The 16,954-nt window shown below is 41.1% G+C and overlaps 1 protein-coding gene across 1 annotated transcript; it reads left to right on the top strand.

Moving 5' to 3' along the window:
* The first annotated feature begins 655 nt into the window (after positions 1-655).
* bag3 (BCL2 associated athanogene 3) lies at positions 656-12,418 on the top strand. The gene is made up of 4 exons (XM_012855620.3): positions 656-886; positions 5,862-6,194; positions 7,496-7,843; positions 11,045-12,418. Exons 1-4 carry the CDS (start codon positions 686-688, stop codon positions 11,747-11,749), a joined length of 1,587 nt encoding a protein of 528 aa, XP_012711074.2. The 5' UTR covers positions 656-685; the 3' UTR covers positions 11,750-12,418.
* The last annotated feature ends 4,536 nt before the right edge of the window (positions 12,419-16,954 follow it).

The raw sequence follows: 16,954 nt of genomic DNA, 5'->3' as shown, positions 1-16,954 counted from the left end.
AAGTTGTTGAGAGTCACAAAAGGTCCCAGGTTGCAGCCCCTGGCTGCAGACACCCAGGTGAGGAAACCTGGACCTGTTTCTTTTGGTGTGACTGTCACCTGCTGCAATGTGAATTTACATGAACACCCTGTTTGTTTTTTCTCTCACTGTTCAGCCGCATGATGAAGAATCTGGGTTATTAGCATTCCCCCTGTCAGAATAAAGAGGCAGGGCTGTCATTAGAGGTGTCACCGTGCCCACACTCTTTCACACCAGCAGTTACATAATTGTGAAGCAAAATAAAAAATCCAAGCAAATCCTTGCACTGGATTTACCTTGTGGGAGTCTGACTCCTTCTATTTGGAGATTTTTTTTTTTTTTTAGCTGAGAAAATTTATTAAGGAATTCCCTTTTGTTGATATGCAGAAAAAGAGAGAAAGAGAGAGAAAGGGGGGAGCTCCTCCTGTTTGTGTTATCTGTGACTGCAAACAGCCTCGTGCTTATAACGTGTTTATAATGTGATAAATTAATAAAATCAGACGAATTGATGTTATTCTGCACACAGACGTCTGTGTTTGGGGTCTGAGGAGCCAGCGCAGCTATTTCCAGAAACTTCCAGCCCACTTCCCCCCCCCTCCCCTCCCCCCGCCCCCCTACCGCCTACGTCACCAGTGGGAATCTTTAAAGCGACCGTCGCGCGTATAAAATGTCCCAGTACTCAACGGCCGGCAGCAACATGAGCGCCGTGAAGACGCAGCCACCGACACCCACGATGGCGAGCAACGACAGCGAGCCCCTGCCGCTGGGCTGGGAGGTGAAGATCGACCCCCACACCGGCTGGCCCTTCTTCGTGGACCACAACAACCGGACCACCACCTGGAATGACCCGAGACACGACGGCAGAAAGGTACGGAGCCCGCCCCCCCCCCGGGACAAAGTTGGTCGCTCCGAGTTGAAGGGGGGAGAAAAAAAAAGCGGTTATTCTCGCACGGAGCTGCGCCAGTTTAGTTTGTTTTCCCCCTTTTTTTTCTTTTCTTACGTTAGTTACGTAGAAAAAAAAGAAGCGCCGCGCTACGTTGTTGTTAATGTTGTTGCCTGTAGGCCTCGTTAGGCTGCGCCGCCTCCCCCTCACTGACAGCTCAGAAGCCTAATATAACAGATGACCATTCCCGTTATATTCCCATGCCATGATCCGGCACTATTATTACCCACTGAGTCACTGGGCTGCGTGGAAAGGCTCCCCGTGTCTGAAAAACGGCGTTCAGGTCTTAATAAACTTTTCCCTTACAAGGATTTAGCCTCAACTCTGGCCTCAGGGGGGTATGGTCGGTGCATTGTTTAGTAATAAATATAATATTAATAAAGTTGTGGCTATGTTTTCTTTTATTATTTTGATTTCTTTTTTTTATTTTGTTGTCGGGTTGCTTTATATTTCTGGTTTATTTTGTAGTTAGGGTAGGGTACCCTACTTATTATTGTTATTTAATTTCCTTTAAAGGGACTGCCATAGGACCAGCATGCACTGGGGGTGGGCTTATGGTTTGTTTTTGTTACTTTCCAGAGCAAAACAGCGAGAAGACAATGAAAAAAACCCCGGATAAATAAACCGTAGAGTAAAACGTTCTAGTTTTGGACATTAGACTTTGACCTTTGTGTCTCTTACCTGCTTATTTTTACCATAGAACTGCATATCATGCGATATACTTTGTGTGTTTTTTTTAAACTCTGTTGTTTATGCTTCATGTTCTGCACCACAACACTCGTCAAATTCTTTATATGTAAAAATAGTGGGTCAAAGGATTTTGATTCCTTTGCCTGTATGTGAAATACACCCACAGTGCAGCAGTGGCTCGTTGATCTTGGATATTTGGTTTTTACAAACAATGGAATCGCCGCTACCAATAATAATAATAATAATAATAATGATGATAATAATAAACCAGAAAGCCACCCGGGTCTGTGGGGAGAACCTGTGGGCCGAGGCTGCGCCGTCTGCCAGGCTGCTAATCTTTCCTCTCAGTTACAGACTCTTGTTTTCCAAAGTTAGTGTGCTGAGGAATCTGCTGGAAAGACACAGCTGTTGGGGGATAAAATTGGTGCATCGGCCCGCAGTGTCCTGTACCAGGCAGAGGGCAAAGGGTCGTTCACAGCTATTTCACAACTGTGATGTTGCAGTAGAAAGGTCGCTGGTGTTTTTTCTCTCTTTCTTTCCTGCTTAGAGCTTTGTTTTGAATTAGAAATAGGTGGGAACCTGTTGCTTATGGCCAACCTGGCATGAGGCCCTTAGCCAGGTTTCATTTGTGGGCCGACCTCCAGTCGAAGGAAAAGTGTGTCTCTGGGCAAATATTATAAATAATGATAGGAACGAAGGGCTTAATCTGAAAGAGGAATAAATCCTAACTTTCTAATGAAACCAGCATCATGTGATCACAGTGTTCACCCTTAATGGTTTGTTAAGTTCGAATCATCTACTCAGTTTAAAATCCATTAACTCGTGTTCTTGGTTCTCAGCCCAAACTTTCTGAGCTAAGTTTGAAGCGCCAACATAGTCCTCATTTATTTATTGTATTTTGTCTTATATACGCCCAGTTAGCATATTGATTGTCTTTGTGCACCATGGGCGACCTAGCCTTTGCCACCATAACGTATGTTTGTTTAATTATTTTCTGTTTTCTTTGCTCACATATTAAATTTACTATTTTGTCAAGACGTCTGCTTTTATTTACGCATTCGGATGTTTTCATTGTCAGGAATCAAAATTAGCCTGAAATAGTCAGCGAAAAGCCGTTCATTAGGACTGAAACTTTTAAAGCTTCATGAAGTCGGTGTTCCTCTTTGTTAAAACCTTTATTTAGTTTCAGCTTAGCGTCTGATAAATCTACACTAACGTAAATTAAAATGTCTGCTGTTATTTTGCGTATACTTACCCTTATGATGGAGTTGAAGCTTCATTCCTGTTCCCCTCTCTGCTGCCCAGTGACAACACAGTCGAGGTACAAAAACACCTCAGTTTAGTGTTTTAAATTTGACAGCCTTCAGTTTATTATAGTAAAATTTACACCAAGGGAAAAGACACGCATGATAAATATCCGGTCTCTGCAAAAACAGCCTGTGTGTTCACAACAGCTGAACGTGTCCACGCACACACAGCAGTCACAAAGTCCTTACCTTGGAGGGAAAATGTTACTGCCTCTTTTTCCGCACAAAAAAAAACAGGTTTTCTCCTGTAAAACAGTAGTTTCCAGCAATTTAATAGTTAATTAAATTTGCAACCAGCTGAATTTGTCTTTCTTTTAAGGGAAGAGATTAGGCGCTCTCTTTCTGCCGGACGACCGGCACTGTGCAGCAACAGGTGGAGGAGGGGCAGCGCTGCATTGCTTCAGGCTTCGTAGCCGAAAAAATCAGAACACACCTGGACTTTCTCTTACATTGACAGGGCGTTAAGCCGTAGAAACATTATGATGGGATATTTTAGCTGTTTGGAAACCGTAACATTTGTGAACCACTGCGTTGTTTAAACTTTGGTTTAAATCCACGGCTGCATTTAACAGCATTGATCGTCTAACTTTCTTAAAATCCGCAGGTCAGAGACTGACTAAGTTGGATTGTTTTCCATGTTCAATACATTTATCAAAGCTATAGACAACATAATGCAACGAACATCATGCGGTACATAAGTAATATATTTATAAAATATATCTTTTTATCTATTTAAAATGTTTACATTGAGAGTAAAATGGAGCCAAAGTCAAGATCCATCTTAATGTGCGCCAACATGGTGAATAGTGCTGATTATGATAAATTTAGTAAATGCTTAACCTTCAGTTGTATTAAAACCACATTTACCTGCCTTTGTGAATAGAGGCACAAAAATAAGGCTTTTTTTCATGGCTACCGATTTATGGCTTTGTTTCAGGTCTAATTTGCTGCTTTCAAATTGAAATGTATTTGTTTAGATTTTGTTTCATTTCAACAATAAAAGTATTAAATGTTGACGATCACTGATGCACTAATCTAATATCCTCCTTAGATTAAATGCTGAAAAATGTAATACCTTTCCAACTGCATTAAATGCATAAAAACTAAAACCATGTGGATAATCCCATTGTTTCCAGAGAGATTTGAAACTACGGACTCTATAAAGGATTCTGCAGCAGATTTTTATCGATTAATATCAATGGAGATGCACCGATCCACCTTTTATTGGTTAAGTTATTACCGATTTTTCCTAATCTTCTGATTCTGATTATGGCTGATTCTGAATTTCTGACCAACAACAATACATTTCAACTCTCTAATTAAATGTACTAAATACTGTCCAGGAGTGATGCACCAATTAGTCTCTCAGATTCTTAGAGATTAGTACATTAAAATAAAAATTGCTTTTCATGTTGGATAAAAACAGGAAATTCCCACGTATTTTGGTATGTAAACACACCAAACATCATTGCCTTTAATGGAGTTTCTTAAAAATCAAAAACCAGCGAAGAACATATGTGTAGTCTTATAAATGAGTTTAATACCCTCACGTTCTGTTAGATTCAAAACTATTAAGGAACCTGCAGCAAATCTTTCTTTGACTGTTAATGCAGACTTTTACTGTCAAATAACTGATTTCCAGTTTTATTCGGGGTCTGAGCTTTAAATTCCCTCTATAAGGGATTCTGATCACTTGTAAAATGTACAAGCTAGCTAGCGTGAGCTTTGTTTTAATTCACCAACCTGTTGTAAAAAACGTTGAGCATAATACAATTAAACAGTGCTACTGTTACATTTCACGATTTTCCCCCTATTTTACTTCACAATTTATCATGATAGATGTACTTTGTAGAGAAGTAAGTAGTTTATTTGTTTTTTAAGGCCTAGAGTAGAACAAATGTGGTCTCTAGGGTACATTATAAATTAATAAAATACAGTTTACTTAATAGAATAGTAGAAACGCAGGTTAGAAAATGTTTAATTTCACTTTTTTATTGGATGGTTGAATAAAATACTACCTAAAAAAAGCACTCTTCTAAGGCCTAAATACAAACGATAAGATAAAACCCAGCTTACCATGTTAGCTCTGGCTAACTGTCAGACGTCGTTTTCTTTTTCCAAAGCCCACAAGTGAGACTTTTAGCACCACTCTGTGGAAATGTTGAGCCTCACCCCATAACCTTTCTTTTTCTAATCTGGGACTGAGCATGGTATTGAATTGTTTTTCTTTTTTCAATGCACCAAGGCTTGGGAACCGTCACGAACCTGTGACATAACTCCGTGCATTATATGCATGTAATAAATCTTGAATAATAAATCCAGCTCTGCATAAAGACCTGCTGTGTTCTCTGTTGAAGCTGTACCGTTTTGTTATGTATACTATGAACAGTTGTTTATGCTCCGTCCTATGCTGGGTATTTATCACAGACAGCAGTAAATAATAGTTGTTTATATATATTCAATTCAATTCAATTTTATTTATATAGCGCCAAATCATGAAACATGTCATCTCAAGGCACTTTACAAAATCAAGTTCAATCATATTATACAGATTGGGTCAGATTATACAGATTGGTCAAAAATGTCCTATATAAGGAAACCAGTTGATTGCATCAAAGTCCCGACAAGCAGCATTCACTCCTGGGGAACCATAGAGCCACAGGGAGAGTCGTCTGCATTGTACATGGCTTTGCTGCAATCCCTCATACTGAGCAAGCATGAAGCGACAGTGGAAAGAAAAACTCCCCATTAACGGGAAGGAAAACCTCCGGCAGAACCGGGCTCAGTATGAACGGTCATCTGCCTCGACCCACTGGGGTTACAGAAGACAGAACAGAGACACAACAAGAGAGACAAAAAAGCACAGATATTCAGTCATATTTACTGTAGTTATGTGGTTTCAGATTCGAGAAGTATCAGCAAATGGACCCAGCCTATCAGCAGAATTAAGCCCTCTGGAGCCTTCAAAGACCTTTGTGAGAGAGATGAAGCACCCGATTCTTCGTCCCGGTTATATTCCCATCCCCGTCTACCACGACGGCGCAGATGTGAGGCAGCAGCAGCAGCAGCAGCATCCGTGCTACTCCTACATCCAGCCAGTCGCCGCGCAGAATGCCAGGACAGAGGCGCCGTCCCAGACGTCAGGGCTCCACCACGGCAGACCTAAATCCCCCCTGCTGGGACCGTCTGACGTGGAGTGTGGGAAAGCCGGGTCAACAGTTTCACAAACACCAGAGGTACTTTTAGTAGGTCGTAGCTAAGAACTGATCAAATAATCTTCAGTCTTCACAGGAAAGCCACTGTAAAAAAAAAAATAGCCAATGGCTTTGTTACAGTACAGGTTTTCAGGAAGTTGTTTCCAAAGCGACCAGGGGTCAGCAACCTTTACAACCCGCAGAGCCATTTTTGCCCTCGGTCCAGCTACACAAATTTTGTTTAGAGCCACAAAAGTTACACAACTCTTTGAATCAAGAGCTTGTTTTTATAGTATACCATAGGAAATTTGTTTAATTTTTTTTATTAAAGATCAACCGTTTTTATTATTTAACCAACATAAAAATGTTTAGGTTTAATGCATTTTCTTCAATTGGATAGCAAATGGCATCAAAACGATAAAAAAGCAAGTCGTTACATTGATATATATTGACAAAAAGATACTTCATTCAGCTATAGTAAAATATTCTATACACCATTAGTTTCTTTCTTTCTGGAAATGTTATGCATGTGTTCCAGAACTAAATATATCCTAAAGCTAGCAATTTTAAATTACCTTTACATTTAGAAACATTGACCAATTTTTTTTCTCCCTACATTTTTGGTCTAAGTTATTAAGAGCCAAAACTGAAGGTGTAAAGAGCCACATGCGGCTCTGGGGCCACAGGTTGCAGACCCCTGGCATAGAGGCTATGGTGCCTTGCACAATTATTAATAACTAAGAACTGAGCAATTAAACTAATTAACTGATCATATGAGTTTTAGTCTTTGTAGGAGAGAGGCAGAAAGCACTAGAGCTTTCAATTTTGATTTAAAGAAACTGATATTTCCGGTTTTCAGGCAGTTGCCTCTAGAGCTGAGGAGCAAAGAAACTGCAGTACCATACAAAATTATTAATAACTGATCAAATATGATATTAAACGGATAAAATTATTTTTGGTTCATTATTGGAAACAATATAGTTTTCATTCCAGAAAAAAAAATCCAATATTTCAGGTTTTAAGGACTTCCAGACCCACATAACTGAGGAGCTTTAAAAGTATTCTTGCTTCTTGAATGATTTCACATTTTGTTACATCACAACCACACAGTGCGGTTAGAGGGATTTTATGCGACTGATCAGCACAAAGTAGTGAATAATTGGGAAGTGAAAGAAACAGTTGTAGAAGGTTTGGAAATGTTTTTACAATAAAAAAAACCCCCTGAGAAGTCTGGTGGACATTTATGTTTAGTCCTCTTTACTCTGATACCTCTAAATAAATCTGTCACTAAATAATTGGGATCGTTCACACAAACTGAACATTTTTTTTTGTGTGTGTTAAAGGTCAACACCGCCCCCCATCACCAGCCGGCGCGGCCCAGCAGCACCGGCCTCCAGCCCGGGTACATCTCCATCCCAGTGATCCACGAGGGAGGAGGGGGCCAGACGACGCCTCACATGAACCCGTCGTCGGTCTACGCGCCGCGCGTTCCCTACGCTGAACACCAGCAGCCCTTCCATCGCCTTCAGACCGAGGACTGGCCCAGCTACCCTGCTGCAGTGCAGCCTCCCAGAGAAAGAGCTTCCCCGACCACCTTCCCCCAGCACCGCGACGGGACGGCGGCTCACCTCCCACATCACGTGAGGAGTCATTCGCCTGTTAAGATCCAGGTGATGGGGGAGAGGCCACAGGTAATTTCACTTTGATCTGTTTTCCCCTTAACGTATTATAGGGATTAAAACATTTTGATTGGTGAATCTGAGTCTGCATGCCATCCGGCTCAGAAACCACCTGTGGAGGTCTGTCCACCAGGGGGAGCTCAGAGCAGAGCTGCTCCTCCTGCATGTGGGAAGGAGTCAGCTGAGCTGGTTCCTGCATTTCGTCAGGTTTTCTGAGGTTTTCTGGCCATTTACAACTAGGACCAAACCCCGGCCACCCTAATCTGCATGGGGTTCACTGGTTTTTGTGGTTTAGTGCCTCCTTCTGGAACTTCAGCTACAAGGGGTCGTGACTCTCGACTAGAAAAAGGTGGATTACTCCTTCCAGTCGCGGGTCAGTCTGGTGGAGGAGTTCAAATATCTTGATGATGGTAGGATTTAGTTGAAGATGGATAAAAGGACGGGGGTCTGAGCTAATGCGGTAGCATCTTTGCTCTTTTACGGCGAGGAAAGAGCTGAGCCAAAATAGGTATGAGAAAAGAGTCGTGACCAGAAGAACAAGGTTCCTGATTCAAAAGGTCTGATATTAACTTCCTGTGTAAAGACTCATGCTTAGGAGATAAGTTGTGCAGGAGCTTGAGGTAGAGCCGCCGCTCTTCATGTTTTAGAAATGTTCTGCTCCAGCACACCTGATTTAAATTGTATTACCTCCTCAGCGTGCCACCCAGTGCTGCAGACGCCTGATTATAAGCGATTCTTTTCAGTCAGGCAACAGGAGAACGGCTAAAAACATGCAGGAAAGTGGCTCCAGAGCACCAGGATTGAGTGTCAGAGGAGACATGTTTCTCTTCTTTCTTATGCACTTCTTGTTACTGTGCACTATTTTATTTTTATATTTGTATCATGTTCAAATAAAATAAAATAAACAAATAAACAATACATGGAAGTAGGCAGGGTCCGAAATTAACACTCGCCAGTCGCCAAATGCGAGTAAATTTCCCGTTTGGCGAGTGAATTTCAGAGGGCTAGCTGCCACATGGCGAGTAAATGTTTGTACCAAATAAAATAAAAGTAACATAAAAATAACAAACCCCATACGATCCGTTCACAGCTCTGTCCATCCAGAGCTCAGTCTAGACCCGCCTTCTGCGGTGCTGGTTCAGCTTCTTTCACATTCAGAACCAGTCATGGCTGCACGCTGGATCAGAAAACAGATCTGCTAACCAGATACAGTCTAAAACGCCAATTAGTCTGTTTATAAGTTTCGTTCTTATTTATTCTGATTTTTTTTTAACTACCTGCGCTGCGGCTCTGTACTTCATCGCTCTTACTGCGCCTCCCCCTCCCCCCCCCTCTCGGAGCAAGGTGCTTTTATCAGCGGCCAGCCTTCAAAACGTGAATCGCTACGTTTAATGTCCTTCCACTCGTACCAAAATGTCCCAATTAAAGTCAGTAGGAGAGTCGGTAACTGTTTTTCATGCTCTTTTGTTTTTAACGACACAGAACCAGCGGTGCTTCAGTAGGCGTGGTGCGTTGCGCTTGAATTCAGGTGCGCAAAATTACGTTACATGTAACCTGTAACATCTGGGGCGCAGCGCACGAGGGTAAAATCCAGCAGCGAGATCAGCGTAAAGACGCAGCGTGAACCCTGAGTGCTTTAAGTGTTGCAGCTGAGGGGAAAATTTTGAACCATACACAGGGGCGGTTCTGAACAGGGGCCAACAGGGGCCTATGCCCATGTAGAACTGTTCCTGGCCCCTGTTATGGCCCCTGTACTAAAAACATGATGTTAAATTTCTTAGGATGATAAATGCTGACAAAGCCAGACATTTGGATCAGTTGCATTTTTTTCGTTTATGGTTTTACCCAATAATAAAATAACAAAATAATTAAAAAATAAATATAAAAAAAATAACAATAATTAAAATCAAGCTGTTTCACGTTAAGCTCCCGCTGTATTGAGAAAAGATCAGGGGTCTGCAACCTGGAGTTCCAGAGCGACAATTGTCTCTTTGGCTTACTTAATATTTTAAACGATGAAATGTTGACCTGTTAAGTCCCCCCCCCCCCTCCCAAATCTTTTGTTCTGTGCCCCTGTGAAAAAACACTGGCCCCACCCTGACCCCCCCTGCTACATTTGGTCTAGAACCCCCACTGACCGTACTGGCTTGTTGAAACTCTGCCTCATTCACAAATAAGGCCAACATGGATAGAATAATGATAATCTGTAGTGTTTTTTATCGGCTGGATGTGAATCTGATAATTCATATTGTGTCTTTTATAATCAACTACAATATATATATTTTTTTTAATTCAGGAAACAAAGATTTCTCTTCCAGGTTCCAGTCAGCCACGCCCCCAACCACGCCCCCCATAATTAACATAATTTCACTCTTAATTTTTATAAAAGTTGAGGTCTGGTCAAAATTAATATTTTGGCCGGTAAAAAATATGCCTGGCCGGTTGATTTTTACATCTACCGGCCAACTTGGCCGGTGAATAACAAAGTTAATTTCGGACACTGGAAGTAGGGCTGGGAAATATATTGAAGATTTTTTAAAATATCGAGATTTTCAAAAAAGAGATATAGGATGAAACTATATCGTTTCTATCGGGATAGTCTATGTTGTGATAGAATTAAACTTTAATGTCTTCCAGTAGGTAATTTTTCAGCTGTTTCTCCTATTTATCTACAGCGGTTTGTTAAAAAAATGTGCCAGTGAGACTAATTAGAATAAAGCTTTGACTCAGAGATGCTGTTTTTATAACTACTTTTCGAAAAGAAAAGAAAAAATATCGAGACAAATATCATATATCAGCATTCAGACTAAAAATATTCGCCCTACATGGAAGTAGACCAGGAAAACTGGCTCATGGAGGGTGTTTTGGTCCCTCTGATCCAGCTGTGGTTCTTACAGTTCTGTGTTTCATCAAGTTCCTTGAATCATTTTTACCGGTCATGACTAAAAGAATGAGTTTTCTCACTGAAACATGTGGGATGGGCTTCCTCTGGACTCATTGTTGGAGACAGGATCGGGACCCTGGAGCAGAGCTTCTGCTGCCGTGTAATGACAGAATCAGTTGTGGTGGTTTGAGCATCTAATAGGAAGGCTTATTGGGCTCTTCAGGAGGTTTTCATCTTGAAGGAGAGCCCAGTGCACACCGAGAACAACAAAAACAAAAGTTTTGACTGCCATAAATGACTAATTTTTCCTTTTCCTTCATGCATTTAAGGCTCCACAGCGTGTGCTGTCAAGAGAACTGCCCCAAAAGACGGAGCTAGAGCATCAAAGCGTGCAGCAGAAGCCCAGCAGCACGCCGGCTCCTCAGTCGCCGCACGCAGAAACGGACGCCCCGAAGTTCCAGCAGCCGCAGCAGCTCCCGGATCCTCCACAGCTCCAGCAACCTCAGCAGTTTCAGCAAGCGCCGCCTCATACGCAGCACGAACTGTCGCCGCAGGCTCAGAAGCAGGAGCCGCCTCAGCACCACATGGCCGACATCACAGTTCAGATACCTCCAAAACCAGAAGCCCACGAGGGACCGGCCGCCCCCGCCGAAGTCCCACCCGCGCCGGCTGAGGGCGAGCCGGCGGCCCAGTGCCCGGTCCACCCGGGGCTGGCTAAGGTGCAGCAGATCCTTCAGAGAGTGGCTAAACTGGAGCAGGACGTGAGGAGCTTCAGCGGAAAGAAAAACGATAAGAAGTATTTGCTACTGGAGGAGCTGTTGACCAAAGAGCTGCTGGCGCTGGACTCCGTTGACCCCGAGGGCCGCACAGACGTGCGGCAGGCGAGGCGGGACGGCGTCCGCCGCGTGCAGACCATCCTGGAGGAACTGGAGCAGCTGGAGGATCAGTCCGCCACGGACGGAGACAGTCTGAGACAGAAAGGAGAGCCCAGCATGATCAGTGAGAACGTGGAGATGGCAAAGGAGATCTCGTAATGACTCAACCTGCTGATAAAAGGGGAGAAAACGGGCCTCCTCAGGCTCTCGCTCCTGTTCCTCAACCTACAGCATTTGTGGAAGTTGCATGCATTGATTCAAAGTGTTGCTATGTCCATTCAGCACATAATTGATGGTAGCTCAGTGGAACCGTGTCGTCCAAGCCATTGATGTTGCCTCTCTGTCGTTCTGCTATCCTTTTTAAACGAAGACTGCACTCACCAGTGAGCCGCTGACAACATTGTTAAGCGTATTTTCGTTCAAGTACGAGGCCTTTATGAACACACGGAAGAGACGCGCAAGTATTTTCCTAAGAAATTATATTTGTAGTTGCCTTTTTGTCTGATTGAATACTCTGTGGAGCTTTCCTTAATCTAGTCGGAAACGCGAGTTAGGCTGTAAAGCAGAATGCCAGAGTCAACGGAAGCAAATTCTTCCCAGTGAACGCCATCTGGCCTGGTTGGAGCTGCTTTGTCACAAAACACAGTGCGTTTGTTTACTTCATGCTGCTCTATGGCATATTGCTGATTTTTTGCTGTCTTTGCACTTTGCTGTAACTGAAAATCAGGGTTCCCTGCACGGTTTTCTCTGTCTAAATCCCACATTTCGTCACACACTCAGCCAATGTCCAGAGTTCTGTGTTTATGTTTGGTTAATTTTCACAATAAATAGAATCAGTTCAGCAGAGTTTTGCTACAGAGTTTCAACAGCGGTCAGGCTTTAAACTAGGGCTGGACGATATAGAAAAAAAAAAACATAGCGATAAGATAAAAATCATATTGATCGATATCAGTAATTATCAATAAATATTTTTTAGATAAACACACAAACACTGAATCCAAACTCAACCCTTTATTCAACCAACTTTTGACCCAAAGTGCAAGTTTTTAAAAAAAAAAAGAAAAAGAACACCTGCTCTCTGAACTCTCTGAAGGGGGCGGAGCTTGGCTCCTGGGTCTGCGTTGTGATTGGTTGGGAGGATGTTAACGACTGTAATATTAACCTACATGGCTAGAATACACAAGGAAGGAAAACTGTTATTCTGTTGAACTTTTTATTGACCCTTTTTTCTATCATCGATATACGTCTATAGATTGTTATATATTGTTATTGAATTATCGTCCAGCCCTATTTTAAACATGGAATATGCCCTAACCAGGACGACGGAGCCAACATTTAGCAAAAAGGAGAGGCAATAAAGTCTGGAAACGCTGTTTTCCTCCGTTTTCTGTTTTCTTTTCGGTTCTTATAGCGATCTGGAACCTTTTTAATCGAAATTCCCAAACCTTTTCCAGCCTGCGTAGGAACCCTGGGAGATGCCTCATGCTGAAAATCATCCGTTCGCAGCGTTTCACCGCGGGCATGTCTCTCAGTTCTGTGTCGAAGTGTAAATGTAAACTGGTTCACTTGCTGCTGCAGACCCTGACACCAGTATTTCTATGAGATTTCTATAAGTATTTTTGGTACATGAATGTGTAATGTCTCCCCCGGGGTGGGATGCGTATCTTACTTAAGATGTGAGACAATCAGCAAACGTTAACGACTGTCAGAATGTCCTCATACACCTACCAAAGCCGCAATCTCTGATAACTCTGACCCACAACGGGGGCCCCCCGACGCCTTAAATATGCCACCTCTGTGGAGAAAAAAAAGCCCAGTTCAGTGTCCCAGCTCCTGGATCTGTTTTATAACAACCCTGACTTTCTCTGAAATAATTTTGCCACTCTGAGATTGTAAGCCGTCACAGCCTGACATGCGTTCACAAATTATGGATCGTGGCTTAGTGCTCATCAGCAGCTGGCTGGTTCATTAATTATAGGAAGTCACATTTGTATAATTGAAAATAAAATGTTTTGACTGACACCTCAGGAGTTGTCTGTGGTTTTATGAGGGCTCGTTGCTCGTTTCCTGCTCTGTGAATATTAGAATATTATAGCCTAACGATCAGAGCTCTTATACTGCCTTAATAAACCGTTTCAGTTTGGATTCCTCTTTGACTAAGAACGTGCCACCGACCGGGCGATTTATTTGCCTGAAGCTGAGCTTATTTATCACATGAAGAGGCAAGACTTCTGTCCCTGTTAGATCTCCATCTGTCGTCAGCTGCGATTCTGTCAGGACCCCTTGAGTCACCCTGACCCATTTTTTGGGGGTAGCACGAACAAGAAGCAACTCTTTTAACCATTTTCACTCAGAAAAAAAAATACTTAAGTATGTGTCGTTTGGAAGGGATAAAGTAGAAGGCCGACTTTGGTTTGCAGAGTTGCATGAAAATGAACCAGAAAGCATCCGGATTAACACCTCGATATCAGATGAGAGGAACAGGACAAACACCAGCACATCAGCTCAAACACCTCATACCAGCTGTCAGACACGGTGATGGAGGGGTGGTGACTCCAGCTACCTTTTTTTTTTTAAGAGACCTTGGCACCTTGGTGTTTTTCAGACCGCCAGGAACTCCCCTGCACAGCGAAGGGCTCCACATTGACATGTGAAGTCATGTTATGTGTGTGCTGTGGTGGCAAACACCTCGGTTCTGGAGGTGTTGCACAGCTTCCTTAGGAGAGCTGAGCAGAAAGTATCTGCAAACCTCTTGAACCCACAGCAGTCAAGAAGAAAATCAACGCCCACAGCGATGGGAGAGTCTGCTAAGGTCAGACAGTAGACGCTACCTCAGGTTATCACATCCCACAGTGACTCTGCAAACTGGGGTGCACCTAGTTTTCTGTGCACAGATTTTCTGTTTCAGCTGCATGTCTGTTTAATAAGTAATGCTCAAACGCTCTTATAAGAACGATGTAATCTTGTGTTTTTGTACGTTTGAGGTTAGCTTTGGAAAAAGGAAAGTTCAAGGAGGGTGGGGGAGGTTATGGTTATCGGCGGACGGGCTTTAGAAATTGGAGAAAAACGACAAATGCACAAATAATGCACAAATAAATAAATAATGCTCAAATAAATAATGTTGCTGCTCATTGGAAACTGTCCTGTCCTTTCTTAGTTACATAAAGGTGGTTGGTAGTCCTGACACACGGTGGGAAAAAGCTGACGGCAGATTCATTTCTAGAACAAGGACAACGGCTTTTATAAGCTCAGTGGGAAAGTAAGTATGTGTGTTGATGTTCAGAGAGCACATGACTTAAGAGCCGATGACAGAAAAACCCTAAACAGAAAACAATTAATTTTAAATATTGTAAGAAATAGGAAAAACAGCTAAAGGTAGCATTTTTAAAAACGGCTTCTATGTTGGAAAACATTGCTTTGCTAACTGCGCGGTATTTCTGTGGAGTCTGCGTGTTCTCCCTGTGCATGCGTGGGTTCTCTCTGGGTACTCTGACTTCCTCCCACAGTTCAAACCCATGCCTGTCAGGTTGATAGGTCTCTCCAGGTCACCCTTAGGTGTCTGTCTGCATGTTTGTTTGTCCTGTGTGTTTCCATGTTGCCCTGTGACGGTGACCTGTCCAGGGTTGACCCTGCCTCTGGTCCAATGACTGCTGGAGTTAGACACCAGCCCCCCCACCACGACACTGCATGGACAACCAGATACAGATAATGGATGGATGCTTTCTTTTTTATCTTCTTTGTCCAAAATCTTTGTCCAAAATCAGCAGAGGGTGTAAAAAAACATTTTTGGCTTCAGAGCCACAAGCTGCAACCCTCTTTAACTCAAGATTAAAGGGATAATCTTTTCAAGCTGTATGCAAACGAAATTTCATTCTGTACGCACTTTGTGCATACTAAATGACAGAAAAGATACCTACCTATCTATCTATCTATCTATCTATCTATCTATCTATCTATCTATCTATCTATCTATCTATCTATCTATCTATCTATCTATCTATCTATCTATCTATCTATCTATCTATCTATCTATATCTAAACAAACCAATGAGTGATCTTCAGACCTCTCAAGAACTGTAAATCTTTAGAAAATTGGATATCCTAAAATTTTATTTACTAAAGGATTTTTTACTGACTAAATATGTTGAATTTAGTTTTTCTTCCACATAATTGAAATGAGAATATATTTGTTTACTGAATGTTTTCACCTACATTGGAATTTCTCTCATTTTAAATTGGATGACTTTGTTTTGATCTTTTTTCTCCCTGTATATAATAGTTACTGATATTTACTAAAATCAGTTTTCATAATTCAAAAAATTAAAAGAATATTAAAGGTTCTAATAGTTTTGAAAAAAATATAGGATTTTAAAAGACCTGCTGGTTTAAAAGAAAGGTATTAGAATGTTCTTTGCAACATACAAAGATAATCACATAACAAGAGATTATGTGGAAATTCTGAACAATCGCAAGGGATTTTATTCAAAACAAAACAGCTGCATATATCAATACGCATAAAGATTACAAAAGTATTTGGAATTTGGAGCATAGGGACACAGTTAGAACATCTTTTTGTTATTGGAGGAGGACAGAGAAGAAAAGGAAAACTTTGAGGGTTTGGTCTTCGCACTTGCGAAAATAAGATAACATAAAACAATGGTCAGACAGTTCTAATAAAACATTATTGTTAATATAAAGTTCAAGCTGTTATAAATATCGTCCAAGACCTGTTGCTTTCCTCTCCCCCCCCCCTCAACTTTTATTGAGATTAAGTGTAACAGAACATGGCATACTTCAAGCTGAAACAATATAAATAAATAAATAAAAGGATAACATCATAATACAATTTGACTATATATACTTAAAAATTCCAGGGGCTTCTAACAAAATTCAAATAAAATCAGGTTTATTGGATTAAATGAAACTTTTAGATGACATGTTTTTAACGCTTTCCCACTTGTACTGTCTTCTAGTGAAGAGACCTAACGTTTTATAATAATAATATTTTATAATAATAATAATAATAATAATAATAATAATAATTATTATTATTATTATTATTATTATTATTATTATTATTATTATTATTATTATTATTATTATCCCCGCGACCCCATGAGGGATTAAGCGAGTCAGAAAATGGATGGATGGATGGATAATTATTATTATTATTATTATTATTATTATTATTATTATTATTATTATTATCATCATCATCATCATCATCATCATCATCATCATCATTATTATTATTATTATTATTATTATTATTATTATTATTAATAATAATAATAATAATAATAATAATAATAATAATAATAATTATTATTATTATTATTATTATTATTATTATTATTATTATTA

The sequence above is a fragment of the Fundulus heteroclitus genome, chromosome 22 (assembly GCF_011125445.2).
Source record: "Fundulus heteroclitus isolate FHET01 chromosome 22, MU-UCD_Fhet_4.1, whole genome shotgun sequence".
Classification (NCBI taxonomy): domain Eukaryota; kingdom Metazoa; phylum Chordata; class Actinopteri; order Cyprinodontiformes; family Fundulidae; genus Fundulus; species Fundulus heteroclitus.
Note: the sequence above shows the minus strand (reverse complement) of the source record. Positions and strands in the feature narration are given on the sequence as shown.

What these genes read in the sequence shown, in the direction of transcription:
- bag3 (XM_012855620.3), top strand. Translation starts at nt 686, where the DNA reads ATGTCCCAGTACTCAACGGCCGGCAGCAACATGAGCGCCGTGAAGACG. An exon ending in CAGTTTCACAAACACCAGAG is followed by an intron (nt 6,195 to 7,495) that starts GTACTTTTAGTA and finishes TGTGTGTTAAAG; the next exon opens with GTCAACACCGCCCCCCATCA. An exon ending in TGATGGGGGAGAGGCCACAG is followed by an intron (nt 7,844 to 11,044) that starts GTAATTTCACTT and finishes CATGCATTTAAG; the next exon opens with GCTCCACAGCGTGTGCTGTC.